This window comes from Bactrocera dorsalis, chromosome 3 (genome assembly GCF_023373825.1).
Source record: "Bactrocera dorsalis isolate Fly_Bdor chromosome 3, ASM2337382v1, whole genome shotgun sequence".
In the NCBI taxonomy this organism is placed as follows: domain Eukaryota; kingdom Metazoa; phylum Arthropoda; class Insecta; order Diptera; family Tephritidae; genus Bactrocera; species Bactrocera dorsalis.
The window spans coordinates 65,250,434-65,268,469 of NC_064305.1; the positions used below are offsets into that span (position 1 = coordinate 65,250,434).

Genomic DNA, 18,036 nt, shown 5'->3' on the forward strand with positions numbered 1-18,036 from the left:
TTATATGCATGCAGACAGGTGCTCGGCACAACCTGGGGATTTCTCCCTCTGTCTTGCACTGGTGCTACACAACGATTGTAAGACCAATTCTACTCTAGGGTTGACAGACATACGGAAATCTATCTAACGGAAGCCAATGGAAAGGGTTTAGCGGCTCGTTGCGCTGTACATAACTAAAGCGATTGACCGAGACGCACAACTGCAAAAGTCAGCATCAAAACTACACAAAGTCTTGCTCACTCTTGATAGAAGAGATTGCAGGTACATAATTAGAATAATCACTGGTCAAAGTCTGGTGGCGGCATACACAGAACGAGGCTGAGAGATCAAGATGACCGCAATAAATATCAAAAGCAAGGCACCGGGGTAACAAAAGAGCATATCATGTGCACTAGTTCCGCGTTAGCAAGGCAACGCTGAAGACTCTACAGCGTGAGACACTGAAAGAGCTCGCTAGCCTACCATTCTAACAAACTAAGTAGATTGGTATGATCTGATTAACATTTCTTAACAGGACTGGATCAGAATTACTGTTGTTTTATAAATAATATAACGAAAGGGCTTCAACTGTTGTTTTATTTCATGGCAGACTTTGCACTTTATTTCTGCGATTTGAGATAAGGTTAACCAGTAATCAAAATTTCATGGAAAGCTCATAAAAATATTCAACGCAGTCTAGTTGAGTTCACTGGGCAAGTTACGCTAGTTAGACAATGGAGAAAACATAAATGGGGTTCCGAGGAATAATTCAGAATTTCATTTACTTCCCTGCTATAATGTTTTCTGAAACTGTCCAACCTTTGGTTGTGCTTGCAGTATGGCCACTATCCCCTCTACGTAATTATCTCGGATAGCTTGATTTGTTATGAATGATTTCTTAATCAGAATTTATCTGCATTCTTCCAACCATAGGGACATTTTTATGCCACAAATTAATAAGGCTGGGTAAGAAATCTTTGTATAACCTGTCAATATAATCATGTGGAAGCATTGTAAAGGCCATCCGGTCAGACCAATGTATTGGCTACAGCGTTGTATAGAAAGATCGTAAGTTTACAAATCTTATCATTTTGTCTTTTGTGGCCTGACTATTGATTGACTTAGTTTTCAGCGCTGAGTTGGGTATTACCTCTACTTCGCCGAGTGTTTTTCGGATCTGTCGGCGAGATAGCTCAAACTCGATTAAGTTTTCTTGTCCCCTATTAGTATTTTGAGTATCATTTTACTCGTTCACATTACCAGAAGTTCAAACCGAAATCCACAACATCACAGAACTCGTAAGTGTTTCTGGCAAGAAGATAAGAAAATGAAAAGTAGAGCATAAACCACAAAATAAACGCGTCGGAAAATTCGCTGATAGTAATTGTTTAACTTAAGCGCTAGCTTCGACTAAGCTGCTTCATGGCCTCAGTTAATCTCAGAGGATTTTCTCCTCCACCAGCTATAAATATTCCTTATTCACTGCCTCTCATTTAACTTAACCACAACCGTGGCGTTTTTAACCGAATTAATCGATTTAAATACCTTCTTTGGTGTCAGCTATTTTTCTGGGTCTTTAATTAAAGGATTCCACACGCAGTGATTATTAAATTGTGTCAACTGCTAGCGCAAGGAAACGGAGCTAGCAGATTGTGCATCCGCAATGCTGATACAAGCACAATGAATGACAAGTCGGACAACCGATTCGGAGCAAAAGAAAAAAAAAATCGCAAGGAAAATGGAGCGACTTCCGCTGAACAGTTGGGCGCAAGAAGAAAGTTGAAAAAATCCCAGCAATAATCGTTATTTACAGCAGATAAAGGCCGCTACGAATGCGCAGGCGACAAAATGAACAACGCACACACACACATATACACAATCGAATTACCGGTACAGAGGCAACAACAAAAGAAGCAGCACTAAACCACGGGCGTTGGGGCCGAGACTGATCCACTTGGCGTAGCGCCAAAATTGGTGAAACAGCAGGGCGCTGCCAAGTGGCAGTGAATGAAAATATAAAAAAAGTGAAAATAAAAAGAAAACATTATCAATGTAGTGAAAAATGTCAGGAATAAAGGGCGAAATGAAGGCGAATCACTTTGTGAAAATCGATAAGCACAGTCCATGGCCGTAAAAGACAATAAATTTCTGCAGCAACACCCCGCCAGCGCTGCCAGCATACGCTCACACACTCTATATAGTTGTACTCAGTCTGGCGTTTGCAGTAGCGTTATTGATGAGTGTTGAGGAATCCAAGTAGCCTGCGTCAGCTAAGCAAGTTAAGACCACCCACACTACTTGCCTGCCGCTGACAAATCTCAACTGACTGAAGGCACTCCTTCGTTGGGGCGCTTCACTGCCGAAAAGCATTAGAAAATTTCTACGCCCTAACTAACTGAAACGCTGTGGTGATGTGACATATGTACATAACTTAAAATATACAGACTTACATATAAATATGGAGTGTAATTGTTCCTTGGTAATGTAGCTGGAGAAGCTTTCGATACATTTATGCACCGAGAGTGGTCCGATAAGCACTTAGCCACAATGCCCAATGGCGCCGCAAGAGAAAATTTCGTTCTCGTAGACTTTGTCCACAATTTGGCTGAATCAAAATTGTAGTTTTGGGTTTATCGCATGGAGAAGCGGTTGTGTCCGCGGATTATAGAAAAATGGGAAATGAACAATATCGGTCGGTGATTTGAATCTTGTGCTTCGAAACGTAATCATCCAGTGAAATTAAATAGCGCTTGAATGCGGTATATAAAAACTCTCCTCTTTGGATGACAGAGAGCTACATTCTGCTTTCCCAAAAACGGCTACTAAAGAATGTAACGTGATCCTCGATCTTGTATTAGCAGACCGTGGTAGAGTCAGCGTCAGAGCTATCTCAAAAGACCGCACGAATTATATCCTGCATGAAAGGCTAGGCGTGACAAGTCTGATTTCGAACAACAAACCGTACTGTTACTCCATAACAGTATTTGTGTCGCTTAAGTACAAACCGAAAGGGTTTCCATTTGTAACCGTCGATGAGACATGGATCGTCTTCCAAGGAAAGTCGAAGCGGTAGATTTCACTCAGCGAATCTGCTCCGAAGAAGGCGAACATGGTCCTATCATCTGGAAAGGTAATGACCAACGTTTTGAATTAAAACTAGGTCAAGTACACCGTGCAAAAGGATGAATTTTTTTTTTTCAAAATTTTCTCTTTTATAGTTTATTCACATATCGGACCACCCACATATACAGTAGTATATACATATAGAGTATTAAACTTCATATCTGTCGCTATATTCTAACGCCATCGCCAGTCTGTCGCTCTGCCCCACTATGTGGCGCTTTTTCACATCATAAACTCTGCGCATAATGGCATTTGAGAGCGTAAAATACGCGCCCAATTTCGGTAATTGTGGGTGGGTAAATACCGTTAGTGTGTACACATACCATAAGAAGGTAGCTAGCTGATTTTCGATTCGCTTCGCCTCGGTTGAGCGGCTGTGGCGGCTTTGGCAGCGCCACTGCGCCACTTTGTTATTCAATTCAATTCAATTACTGAGCTGAAAGTACCGAAACATCGATGAGTTTGCCATTGTTGGCTGTTGGAGGCTGCTGTTCGGCCGACAATGTTGCTTGGTTGCCTGGTTGACTTTGTTGTTGCTTGCTCTTCAAAGCCCCAAATACTTTTTGGCAGTTCGCTTGGCATTCTATGGGGTTGGTGTATGGCTCTGTTGCCGCAAGGTGTTTCAAAGTTTAACAGTTAGTGGTGTTGGTAATAAAATTGGGTTAAAAATTAAGTAATTGATCTGGTTTGCATATCGATGGTAAAGTGATGGAATTGCGTTGAATTTATTTATTTAAAAGAAGGCGGCGTAAGTGATTGATATGTAAAGTCGTCAGTTGTTGTTGGTGCGGTCGTGGCAACGATTGTGAATAATTATCGCGGTAGTTACTCAGGTATGGTCTATCGAACTCTGTCCGACACGGATCATTCTTATGGCGATCTATTTTTGGATTTGGTTGTAACTTGGGCTGATAGACTTGGTATTGTGGCACCTTACTATGTAGAAGTGACACTTTACAGAAATAGCTGGTTGGTTAATGCCAAGGCCGCCTCCGTCTCGTTAAAGCCCAGACAGGACTGAGAGTACATTCCCCTCGCGTCACTATTAATTTGGTGTGGTAAGTGCAGGTTGCCATGACATCCTTTTTGCGCTGGTCGGGTCTGACCGCAGTGCCCCATAAGGATGAACTTCAAGCCACGTCTTGGCCTCATCTCTGAAAAAACTTAGGAAGTGGATAGCGACCCAAATAGTACCAAAAAAGAGACGTGAGAGGTAGCAGGTTGGAATTGATCTCTTCGAAAAGAGACGAAGAGTCAGGCGGTCGATCAGTACCTGGGAAAAGGCGGGATTTGGGGTCGAGACGGAATAACCAGCTCCAGCAAAGGAACCTCAGTTAGATTCATGGGGGGTCCGGATGACCCGAAAATTGCTAAGTGTTCCGGAAAAAACATGTAACGACAGCGAAAAAGCTGAAATCCGATCGTCGTTTAGGAATAAATATTACAGACCGCTGAGGCGGCAAAATTACTGGAGAGGATATGACCTCCACAAGCTGATAAGGTGTGTTAACGAACGATCGGCATCACTGTGAGCTGTTGTCGCTCTAGTGTTGAGTGGAACGGTTCTCAAAGTATTTTTTGTAAGAATAGTCGCGTAAGAAAGTCGTGTCCACTACACTTCAGACACTTAGCACGAAATTAGCCTGAAAAAAACTGTAAAGACTGTTTTCAGAACTCTACAAAAGGAGTCATGTGAGTTCGTTTCAAGTGCCTTGTTATTGCTTTGAAGTAGTCATTACAACTTAGTAAATGTGGAATACATTTCCGTGCATGTTATGTTACCTATTTTATATTTTCTATTTTTAGTCGTAGCCCCACAGGACCGAGGCGGGCAATTGACTAAACCATTTCGTGAGATAACTCGTTCACCAAAGTTGGTTATCAATAAATCGATTGCGCCATTCGCTGTGTGGCTTGTGACGCCGTCCTGTTGGAATCACATATTGTATAAGTCCATATCATCCAACTCGAGCCAAAAATATTCGGTTATCATTGAGCGGTAGCGATTTTTATTCACAGCAACGTGCCGGTCTTGATCATCACGCAAGAAGTTCGACCCAATGACGCCGCCGTCCTATAAACCGCACCAAACCGAATTTTTTCGGAATGCAATGGTGACTCACAGAGTACGTGGGTATTGCTACCTGACCAATGACGCATATTTCGCTTATTGACGAAACCGTTCAGCCAGCAGTGAGCCTCATAGCTGAAGATGATTTTTCGATGAAAACCAGGATCATTTTCACATTGCTGCTCAGCAAACATACGACGATTCTGGTGGTTAAACGGCATCAGTTCATCAGTTCAATTTGATCTCGTAAGGGTGTGGGCCAAGATATTTTCGTAAAATTCGCCACAACGACGTCACAGAGATGTATAACGCTTGAGAACGGCGAGTGAGAAACTGATTTGGGTCTTCCTGAAATGAGCGTCAGCAATATTCTGGACACTTTGACTCACTGGCAATGGAACATTTTGTACTGTGCCTTTGGATTCAAATTTTTTTCGTATATCTTTTCGTGATGAAATGACAAACATTACTGAAGAGAAATGTCAAAAGAGCGGAAAAAATATGGCGTCGTATGTTGTCCCTATTGGTCTGCTTTTGTGCGCCCCTATTGAAGAAAACCCGTCAATACGATGAAAGTGAAAGAAATGATGGCTAAGTATCAAATTAGGCCAAAGTTGCTGAGACCATTAAGATGTTAATAAAAAAGGAGGTGATTTCGGAAATTTGATTTCCTTATCTATTAATGATGAAGACAGCTGAGGGTCGAGTAAAGTATTTCAATAAACACAAGAATCCTGTGATTATGGCCGAGTGTCTGTTTATCTTTGTGACGTCATTAAAACTTTGTCTTAAGTAACCTTTCCTAAACATCAAATGAAATGTCAGTTTAAGCTCTGCGCATATGTGAGTCCAGTTAGAGATGGGTGTGAGTATTTATTTATGTATTTGTGATTTTATACACATACTATACGCTCATCGGTTTTATATTACGCTCTGGAGTACATATTTAACGGCATTCAAGCCAATCGTAAAACCCGGAATTGCCTGCTCCTGGAAGTCTTCACTGCGCGATTACTTGCTGCATTACATTAGATAACCGTACATAATACCACGAGGAGCGTTAGTGATGGCTTTTCATAATGTGCCATTCGGACAGACAGTGGTCAGACACTTAATTCCGCATTTGAGACGTTAATTCGCAACAAAACATGCGTATAAACAATTGACAAATGGCATGGAATGGTGGACTGGCAACACAGGCAGGCAATAATAGTAAATTCAAACATATGTATGTATGGTATGCATGTATGTGTGTATAACTCCCTTAATAGGGCGTATTAAAACAAATAGTAAATACTCCAAGTGACAACAAAAGCAAACACTGAACAAACAAATCGCAAAGCGAGAAGAAGGCACACAAGAATTGCTTGGTTTAGTAACCAAATACCCAAAACCTTGATGGAGCACGCATAGCAGGCGAACCCGACTGCGGAATCTATGTGCGTACATGTATGTGTGTGGATAGTATGTCATGCTAACCGACGATGCAACCAACTAAAGAGGCGAGCATTCAATAATATTTATGTGGGGAAACCGCCATGTGTGCAGGCGAAAGAAAAAGGGGGTTGGTCCACTGTTTGTTCACGCGAGGGCGAACCGATAAGTACTTATACTACAAAAGAGACAAGGACACTTTAGAAAAGTGGTAATGTAATTCGAGCATAGTTTTTCTTGAAGTTATTGTTGCTGTAAGGACACAGTTCTGTAGAGTTTATAATGGACCTGGTCGGATAAAAATCCGGCTACGTTCCGGTTACGTAGACCCAAATGTCGTGGAAACGGATTCTTCTTGAGGCCCGTTATGCTTGATCCGGCGAAGTTTCAACTTGCATAACGTCTCGTCTGAAAAATATGTTGGCCAGAAGACTGCAAGGCCTGTGACGGCGATTATTTGTTCACTAAACTAAAACCTTTGTCCGGCGAGTAACATTTTCAAGCTTGGATACTAAAAGATGTCGTACGTCAGCAATTTTGAAGATTCGGTGGATAGGGCAGCAGTTTGTAGCTGAGTTGAACCACGTTGAACCGATACGTTATCACAGTGGATGAGCTTTATTCCTTCAAAAAAATGCACTTTCTTGCAAGTTGGTGTCGCATCTGCCCTATCAAGGTAAACGTTATAGATCAAACCTTATGAACCTCAGAGAACGGTGGCCAACAGCTCTAGGGTTGATAGAACAGTATTCGCCTTTTTCGGAATATGTTCGCCCGCACAAGTTCACTGTTTCTTGGTCTTTGGTGTGTACCTATGAATCGACGTTCTCTCGATAGTCTTAAAATGAGGATTCTGCTTAAATACCTTTAAATACTGAGGTAAATTAGTCTTACTATTACACTCGACAGCTTTTCTTTTCCAATTTTCAGGTAGTATACCTATGACTGTTGTTTCCTTTTCAATGGCAGTGGTTTTTTACGTGGCGGGTCTCAAACCCAGCGCACAACCCTAGTGACGGATGGTTTGCTTTCTCACTTTAGTTCTACTTCAAATTAATGTTCTTTGACTGCCCAAGGGATACTTGGTCTAAGACCAGAAGTCGTGAGAATCATTTCGGGCACTCCCAAGTGAATGGCGCTCAGAAAACTTTCCTCACTTGCGTGATCTTCTACACATGACTCCATCTTGCCGCTTAGCTATTTTTGGATTCTGCTTAAATGTAAAGTAGTCTCATGATTCCAATCGACAGCTTTTCCTTGCCAATTATTCAGGAATTGAAACCGATGAACGGCGGGTTTTTTCAGATATCTAAAGCTGAATAACTCCGCGGTCTACCAGTACAAGATCGTGGGCTTTCCTCTGTTTTAGGCGTTTTCGGAGAATCCAAACGTGGAAACCCTGCTTTATCGTAACCAAAAAATTATAATATTCGCGAACTTAAGGTCAAAACAAAAGTAAGATAGAGCCGTCATCGAGCGGTTAGGCTAAGTACTTATCGATCCACACTCGTACATGCGTATGTATGTATACAATTGGGTATCAGCAATGTTTTTCCAAGCATATTGGATACATTTCCTGCTTCAACCCAAACATTAACCGAATCAGTTGGGGCTAAACACTATGAGGCAGGAGGGGGCTTATGCCAGTAACTCGGATGGGTGTTGGAATATTGCCTCGTAATTTACAAAATAACTGGACGCCGCACATGCCGTTGGGTGCCGCAAACAGTGGTTTATTTGCTACCTTCTTTCAATGGCGTGCAGCGATGGACAACTGAATTGTCGCAAATATCTAGAGCTGAAGAATCAAGCATTCACTTGTTTGGCAGATGTGCTTTAGACTATACTTATGTATATACTTGTATAAACATATGTATGTATGTAAGTCCGTTGGTGCTTTGGCATGTGTGCTGGAATGTTGTTGGAGAGTAATGTCCGTTTCAGGAAATTAAGTTGCCACATCAGCTTTGCGCGCTCACTGCCACATAACAGTTACTTCCTTATATTACTTCTAATGCATTCGGTGGGGACACAACCGACCGCCACACTGACTGACTGACTGACTGAATGTCTGTTGACCATTATTGGCTATAATGTGAATGCATGGTTGGCTCATAAGTACTTTATCTATGGCAAGCAAATAAGTATATACATATGTATTTATATGCCTGCGAGCATGTATTCCCTTCTAAAGGCGAGAGTTAGCTGCCGGATTAGTTCCTAAACTACTTTCATGACGTCTAGAATTAGCCAAAGCATTAATATTTATCAAATGAATTTAAAAATCGATAAAAAAATATATATTTTGCTACAAGGTATAAAGAAGCTGAGCTCCTCAAGGGGTTTGAATCGTATTATGTTCTAGCAAACGAATGAAAGAAGTGATTGTAAGCTTCCATCGTCTCAAGAATTGTGTTTTTTGTGCCATTTATGAGACAAATAACCACAATTGATAAAAAAAAAGTTATACAATAAGAAGTACTCTAGCAACCAGAATTGAAAATTCTGTAAATTCTTCAACATACATAAGTCCAAGTTCCAGAGGACAAGTGATATATCTAGCGTTTGGGCAAAAATAAAATTCTAATCGTTAACGGAAGTTTAACGATAATTACAATTAGAATGTTATGAGATGAGATGACAGAAAATCTGTAGAGACTTTAACTATATTTACTTATGAATTAATTAACCGGCAGACTTAGTACCTTAAGGACCGTTTTCTTAATGCCTGGTTAGCAGCCATTTGTCAGTAAAGTATTTCTTTGCGATAGACAGCACAATAACCGATGATAGTATAAGCTCCCGTGAAACCTAGCCAGTAGATCAAACAAGGAGACTGGAGCACCGACCCGTTCTCATTCTACTGTCGGCAGGGATGGAGTGCCTTTCCCAGTCAGCTCGCCAACTCTGCAGTTACCTGCGATTCCGCTGTGGCTTTGCACTCGTACTGGTGCCATCACAAAGTGATTCCATGCCATTGATAATGAGGTTAGACATTCATTAAACAGCTTTGAATACCCGGTTAGTACGCTCAACGCTAGTATCGCCGCCCTTCTATCAGAGGGGTCACTCACTTCTCTGAAGGAGGCTATACTCAAGAGCAGTAAGTCTATCGCTATCTTAATGGCAGCAACCTCGCTTGATAAGAATACAGCAGTCAGGAAGTCTAAAAGTGAAGTTGATAAGAGAGTTTCAGCAAATACATAGCTCTGATCCGCATCCGCAAAGAAGCTCAATACTCTTCAGTACCACCGGCTCCTATCCAATCACAATTCTCTTGAAGGTGTGTGGGCAGAGAAAATATCGCGAGAGTTTGGTTTGGCGACTCCATGATCCAGTATGAAGTCAAAGCGTGCGAGGATTTTCGAATGTTCAGACACATCTTCGTTTGGAAATCTAGATTATTTGAATTTATTAAGAACTTTCTGTAACCTTTTAGTAAAAAATTTTGAATCGTGGGATGTGCCTACAATTGAAACTTGTAAACTAATCTCTGTAACTAAATCCGGATAATCCGGACCACAAAAGACAGGAACTTATTTGTGTAAACACAAAATAAGAAAACAAAAAAGGCGTTAAGCTATAATACCTTTCACAAATACAAAGATTCCTTCCAAGAACTTTGATTTGTCAGTTTGAATGACAGCTATATGCTGCAGTGACTCCCATTGAACAAGGCATTCGGAGGTTACACAGTTACAAACCATGCCACATTTTGTCAAGATATCTCGACAAATGGAAAAGCTTTCCACATAAGCCGATCCGATTCCGATCGTTAAGTTTGTATGGTGGTTATATGTTGTAGTGGTCCGATATCGCCGGTACCGACAAATAAGCAGCTTCTGGGTGAGTTCTTTTCTCTAATTGCAAAATTTCAGAGCGATATCTTAAAATCTGCTAGTCGCGGAGTTCGCATATATACAGACAGAGGAACCATTATTTTTATTGGCTCATTTTAAAGCATTTTCTCCCGCACTAATTAATTTTACTACTGGGTATACAAACAACATAAATGTAATGAATCTGCAAGGAAAGTGTGTCTCTGTGTGTGTGTGTTTTTATTCTCACTTTAATTCAATTCGAACTTCGGCACGTTATAAACGAGTTCTATGCAGACTTGAGATTCCGTCGACAGTTATTTACGTAAGTATGTATGGTCGAAGTTGTTATCTGTCCGTTATCGGCAATTGTTCGTCGTTCATCGCCTTCGCTGTCAGGCGCATTGACACTTTGACGTCGACGGCGCCTATAAGCGCGCTTCGTTAGCAATTCTATGGATTCTAATGCGAAATTCGCTCGCCAGTTGACCGTTTAGCCTTTTCTACTTATATTGTGTGTACTTGCTTTCATTAACTGTTATTTTGTTTTGTTATTATTATTATTATCTTTTTGTTTTTATTATTTTTTTCATTATGTACTTTGTTTTAGCACTATAACGAACAAATGCTACGGTACTCACATTATTAAATCTTTCCTGCAAGTGGGAAAGCGCTTCTTCTAGTTCGACAATCCGATTTTCCAGTACCTCCTGCGAAGAGAGCAGAAAAGAGAGAGAAAGAGAGTGCCAGAGATAGCAAAACAATAAACGATGAGTTTAAATGAAATTTCGTTACACAAATTAAATATTAATGTTTACATTTTTAGGTTATGTAATTTTATTAAAATTTATTTTTGTTTTTACTGTGAACTTGACCGAATATGTTTATGTTTGCACCAATCTGTGTTGCTATTGTTGTTGTTGTGAGTGACACCGAATTATACACAAAATGAAAATTATAACTAATGTAAGTACATCTATGTGTGTATATATATATATGTATGTATGTATGTATTTGTCTATGAGTATGCGGAATGTTGTGTAAACGGTTGAGTGCCAATGCCTCTATGGACCATGACCGTGGTGAGGTTATGTACATACAAAAACGACAGATGAGGAAGCGTGAAATGGTTGTTTTTCTGAGACCATGAGGAAGCGACTACAAAATACTGGTCCAACAATTTTTATAGGGATTTTCTATACTTATGGTACTTTTTATTTATGTAAGGAAGGTTCTAATAATACTACTACTGGTTCTACAGAAATTTTTAGAGGCCCAACTTTAGTTTTCGTTATAAGAAAAATTTTCGTACTCAATTTTGATTTTATCAGAGCATTTAGGGACAAGATCAAAATACAGTTCTACGAATATAGCATGGCCTTCAAAATACAATAGTCAATAATTTCTCCCTTGACTCTCGATTAATATTCAAATTTTTTAAAATTATAGATTACGATTAAAGAACTATGAATATAAAATACAAATCTTGAATAATATAAGCACATTTTCATGAGACCCCTAGTGTCTAGGGGTTACAGAACAAACTGAAGTTAAATGTTGTGCGACCCAATAGCTGATCTATCGTTCATAGAGACAAATAAAATGTCTCTCTTCAAATAAACAAACTTAAAATTTTTGTGTTTGATGTCCTACGACAAACTTAGATACTTATAAAGGGTGATTTTTTAAGAGCTTGATAACTTTTTTTAAAAAAAAAACACATAAAATTTGCAAAATCTCATCGGTTCTTTATTTGAAACGTTAGATTGGTTCATGACATTTACTTTTTGAAGATAATTTCATTTAAAATGTTGACCGCGGCTGCGTCTTAGGTGGTCCATTCGGAAAGTCCAATTTTGGGCAACTTTTTCGAGCATTTCGGCCGGAATAGCCCGAATTTCTTCGGAAATGTTGTCTTCCAAAGCTGGAATAGTTGCTGGCTTATTTCTGTAGACTTTAGACTTGACGTAGCCCCACAAAAATAGTCTAAAGGCGTTAAATCGCATGATCTTGGTGGCCAACTTACGGGTCCATTTCTTGAGATGAATTGTTGTCCGAAGTTTTCCCTCAAAATGGCCATAGAATCGCGAGCTGTGTGGCATGTAGCGTCATCTTGTTGAAACCACATGTCAACCAAGTTCAGTTCTTCCATTTTTGGCAACAAAAAGTTTGTTAGCATCGAACGATAGCGATCGCCATTCACCGTAACGTTGCGTCCAACAGCATCTTTGAAAAAATACGGTCCAATGATTCCACCAGCGTACAAACCACACCAAACAGTGCATTTTTCGGGATGCATGGGCAGTTCTTGAACGGCTTCTGGTTGCTCTTCACCCAAATGCGGCAATTTTGCTTATTTACGTAGCCATTCAACCAGAAATGAGCCTCATCGCTGAACAAAATTTGTCGATAAACACATTTCGAACGAACACTGATTTTGCAAGCGTTGCTCGTTAGTAATATTCAAGCATACTGAGCATCTTTCTCTTTGACACCATGTCTGAAACGTGATCTGTCAAATACTAATGCATGAAAATCCTAACCTCAAAAAATCACCCGTTATATTATAAATATATTATTACTTTCGTGCTGTCAAAAGCAGCTTTGAAATCGACGAAGAGGTTGTGTGTCGATTCTCTTTTCATAGTAGGTCTTTTCCAAGATTTGATGCAAGGTGAATATCTGGTCAGTTGTTGAGTTTCCAGGTCTGAAGCCACACTGATAAAGCCCAATCAGTTAGATGACTTTAATCTTTCACAAAACACGCTCGATAGAACATTATATGCGATATTGAGGTAGCTTATCCTACGGTAGTTGGCGCAGATTATGGGGTCTCCCTTTTTTGTGATTTGGGCAGAAAACACTTAAATTCCAATCGTCAGGCATTTTTTCGTCCGATCATATTCTACAAAGAAGCTGATACATGCTCCTTATCAGTTCTTCGCCGCCGGTTTTTTGTTATTAATCCAAATAGGGTTAGTAACTAACAAAGCCCATCATAACAAGAACAAGAAAAAAACCATGTTTGCTTGTACCGACGAGTACAATACTGACTACTGCGAAGAAATATTAATCTACTATCTAGACCATTTTAAAAATAACTATTAGAAACTACAGGAGTAAACTTTAACAAATCTTATACAAGACTTTATCTATGCAATTATATTTCTGGGCAGCCAAGCATCAATTAAGGCCGTTTGTTATAACTTGGTAACTGGGTTAGTATTATATACATAAGTACCAAGTCATACATATAGGAATATCGGGAACAAAAAGGCAGACGAGTAGGCCCACTCGGGGGCTGCTACGAACATAATTCTCCTAAGCTGCCCCAGACCACTCAGTTCCTTCAAGTTGCTTTGAGTTAGTGTTAATAGCGGACAGACCAAAAAGCTGCTACTTTTAGGCCAAAAATAACTTAGTAATATGTATAATAGACTTCATCTTCAGAATATTGGAAAAGTGGATTCGGTAGAATTCCGAGCATGCGCGAAAAATGACGAGTCGCTGGAACATTATTTTTCCTAATGTACCGCTTTCAGTCGGCTGAGGTAGTTGGAGGTTTTAAGGATCCTTCATTTTAACACAGATATTGGTCAGATGGTTTGGAAAAAAATCAGGTTTTCATAAGACAGGGATCTGGTTTTCACCTAGGAGCCAAATGACCTAAGTTTTTATAATCTTTTATGCCATACAAAATGCACCGGTGAAAGGCATTATAGCTTCGATGCAACACAACATTTCTGCTTGTTTTATACTAGATTTAATTCTCTTTTTACTATCTGAGAAATAATATATAATATAATTTCCATTCAGATTTCTGAGCAGCCGCTAGTCAAGTACGGCTCTGTTATGCAGCTATAAATGGTTAAAGGAAGTATTAAGATGTATTCGCGTGCACGTCATAAATATTTATAAGTTCGCATGCATTCAATATATAAAATTCAGCATTATCGGCCACAAAACGTACTGCACATGCGCACAAGTGGTCGGCCGGTCAGCGTTCACACGCATAAGAACAACCACCAAACCGCATGTGCGCCACGCACCGCTGCACTGCGTCCGTGTGTTATGCGTCTGCAGGGCAATGAACTTGCGTGCAATCAAAGCGTAAAGTGCGTCATAGTGAGGCGATAAAGTTGCGCTACCGGCCGACGGTCGACGGTCGAGTCCACTCAAGTTCAACTGGCATATGTTATCGAGTATGTATACGAGTGTGTAAGAATAAAAGTGCTAGTGGGCAGCGCAAGGAGAAAAAGTGCATATCTGGCAATCAAAACAAAAAGAATATCGCAGCAGTCACTGGCAGCGAAGACCTGCGCCTGTTCAGTGGTCGTACCGCGAACGTGACCACGCATTCGGTGCGGCCGGTAGCTTAGGATACTTTTCATTGTCGCGATTTTTGTGCGAATTTTAGTGTCGTAGTTATTTCTTTGATTTTATGAGAAAGTGTAGAGGCTACCACTGTCCCTACTATTACAGGCCGGCACGAGAACAACTACTTGTTAGTGGGTCTGATAAATGCGCGCCAGCGAGCTATTAGTGAAATTACAGGGATCAAAGAGTCAACAAAGCCAGGCAGTAAAGTCTGCAAGCAAATATTCAAAGCATTTACAAAGGTTCTCTGATATACAGGGTGGTGTATATTATAGTTTCCGGCAAAAAAATATTAACATAATTTTCTATTGAAAGTGTAGGTTAGGTTACTCTGATAGGCCAATGAGTCATTCATAGACAAGTTTTGGTCCTTTGCGATACCAAATGGAGTTCAGTCACTAGGTCCATGAGGATAGAGATGGAATTCAGTTGCTAAGTCCATGAGGAGTAGTCATCCTTTAGGATGTCTGCGCTTGATGCGAAATTCAACAGACTCTATAGCTTCACTACCGATACTTCTGCCATTGTGTCGTACCGTGGGAACCCCAGATGCTTACATCGTAGTTTTGCCAATGCGGGACAAATGCACAAGAGTTGCCCCATTGTTTCCCAGGTGCCTTTCTGTAGACATTTCTTGCAGTCTTCTCGATTTGTCAGCCCATTCTGCCGGCGTGTGTCGCCACTAGACGGTGGCCAGTTAGTATACCGATCATGTTCCTACGGTCTCTTCTATCGAGTGCCAGTTTCGCATACATGTAGCTTGTTCCATCGGGTTTTGATTTTCTTTACCACGCTTCTGTCCAGATCGTCATGTAGACAATGCATGGGTTATTGAAATTCTAAAGATTCCAATAGTTTTGGACTATAATGACACTTATGTGGCAGACTCAAATTGACTGGGTCAGAAGAGAAGACTTTTCAAGTAGAACTTTTGAAAACTGTAATAGTTTTAGCGCTCCAGCTGAAAAGACAAGGTAACGAAGTAGATAGCTCGCGTGTCTTAAGTTGGTTCTAAGTAAATTATGTGAAATTTTTGTGAAACATTTGCAGAGCGAATACCGTAACAGGTCGAATAATTGGACTTAATGGGTACTTCAGTTTAAAGATTCGTAAACCTTCTGGGATTTCTGGTATTGCTCTGGTGAATTAATTTTAAGGACTTCTTGGACCAAGTACCACCTTCAAATGCGATTGGTGCTCACTTATGGTATTTTTAGGGTAGAAAAGATGGACATTGAAAACAAGTTTGAATTTTCATGGACCAGGATGGACCTCGGAAACAAATTTTAACCTTGATGCACTTTAAAACATGTTTGAAGTTTTGATGGACCTTGGAAATATGATTGGACTTTGGTGGACTTTAAAACATGCGTAGACGTTGATGGACCTTGGAAGCAAGTTTGGACCTTGGTGCAATTCGGAACATGTTTGGACCTTTATGGGTTTTGAGACATGTGTGAACCTTAGCGGACTTAGAAACATATGTGGACCTTGGAAACATGTTTAAAACTTGATATATTTTGAAACATGTATGAAAATTGGTGGATCTTGAAAACAAGATTGAATCGTGGTGGATTTTGAAACATGTTTGGACTTTGGTAGATTTTGAAACTTTTGTGAACCTTAGCGAACCTTGAAAAATATGTGGTTTTTGATGGACTTTGGAAACTTGTTTGAACCTTGATGGATTTTGAAATATGTATGGACATTGGTGGATCTTGAAAACAAGTTTGGACCTTGGTGGACTTTGATACATGTTTGAACTTTGGCAGACTTTCAAACTTGTGTGAAACTTGGCGGACCTTGATGGACCTTGGAGCACTTTGAAACATGTGTGGATCTTGGAAATAAGTTTTGTTCGATATCTCATTGCTTCTTGATATATCATTGACTTTTTAAGAATTTAATGGGATAAAGCGTCGTCACAACCCGAATAGCGAGAAGTTTTGAAAAAACTTCTTATGCAGCACCCATTATGAGCAATGGGCACGCATGCATGCGACCACTTAAGCCCCACAATTTGCGGCAGCTGCAACTAATGCTTCACTGTAATTGCATAGTGCGAGTAGAAAGCAGCAATTGTCTGGCAAAACACAGCTTCAGTACTTAATATGAACAACAACAATACTACGGCAGCGATTGCAGCAAATCTGCGCTTATGCGCATGCGCAAACACCCCACTGCACGACGAAGAGCCATTTAGAGTGCCACAAACGTATTCCATTGTCTGGACTTGGCCTAATACGGAGTGACGTTGGCGTTGGTGAAACCATGCAGCGCCACACACACAGACAGATAAGCGCATATAAAAATACTAACTAACTAGTTGGCTGACTAAGGCTTAGTGTGGTGGCTGCGAACGTCAATGCGATTTCCGCCGCCGTCATTGTTGCTGTTGCATGTATTGTTGTTGATGTTGTTTTTGTTGTTGTTGTTGTTGCTGTTGCTACTGCATCAATAAGCATTAAGTATACAAAGGCATATTGCGTGTCTACCACAATCAGCTCATTGTCAGTGGTCTTGTTAAGTCGTTACCTGCAACTGCAGTTGTTTGCTAGTATGCTGTTGTTGTTGTTGTTGCGTATGCGCGTCAGTTGTTTGCTTTTGATTGCTAAATACGAGCAGTTGACGCGTTTCAGGTGAGCTCTGCTGTAATTGCACTGCACTGGCAACGCACACACGCACAGACACACCATTGTATAATATATAGATGTGTGTTACCTAAGAGCTTAGTTGCAAATCGGAGCATTCTATATGAAAAGCCAATAAGTATGCGTGAATGCAGTGTGGTATTTTGGCTGCGTATTTCGCAATCCATTTATTAATTTTCACATTTTTGTTCAAATATTTAATCAATGGCATTTGACGTTTTAACACTCCACTTATCTGCTGAGATATTTTGCAATATTTATGCATGTATGTGTGCATAAGAGTATATATTGCTCAATCAGCCATGGTGCGAAGGAGTTTAGTGTTTTAGTTGGCAACATGCTTAGAGACAGCTTTTTGTTAGACTTTGAGGACTCAATATAATTTCTGAATTATTTATATAACGGAAGATTCAAGTAGAGAAAGACCGTGGAGAGTCGATTCAACACTGTTCGTAGCAATTCGGACTGACGTATGGAACGGCTTGGTCCTATTTACGTCGATATTTTAAATTTAAGGCGTACAGAATACAATTTGTGCAAGAACTGAAACCGTTCGACATTCTCAAGCGACATCGCTTCGCTA

General features: G+C 40.3%; 1 protein-coding gene across 2 annotated transcripts in view; it reads right to left on the bottom strand.

The window, feature by feature from the left end:
- Positions 1 to 18,036, bottom strand: part of LOC105222105 (uncharacterized) — a 170,758-nt gene that overhangs the window by 42,576 nt on the left and 110,146 nt on the right. The window contains exon 4 of one of the 2 annotated variants that reach the window (XM_049453958.1): positions 11,067 to 11,135. The exons of the other annotated variant lie outside the window; for it this stretch is intronic. Coding sequence (XP_049309915.1) covers positions 11,067 to 11,135 — 69 coding nt within the window. The remainder of the gene's footprint in view (positions 1 to 11,066; positions 11,136 to 18,036) is intronic. 2 annotated transcript variants of the gene reach the window in all.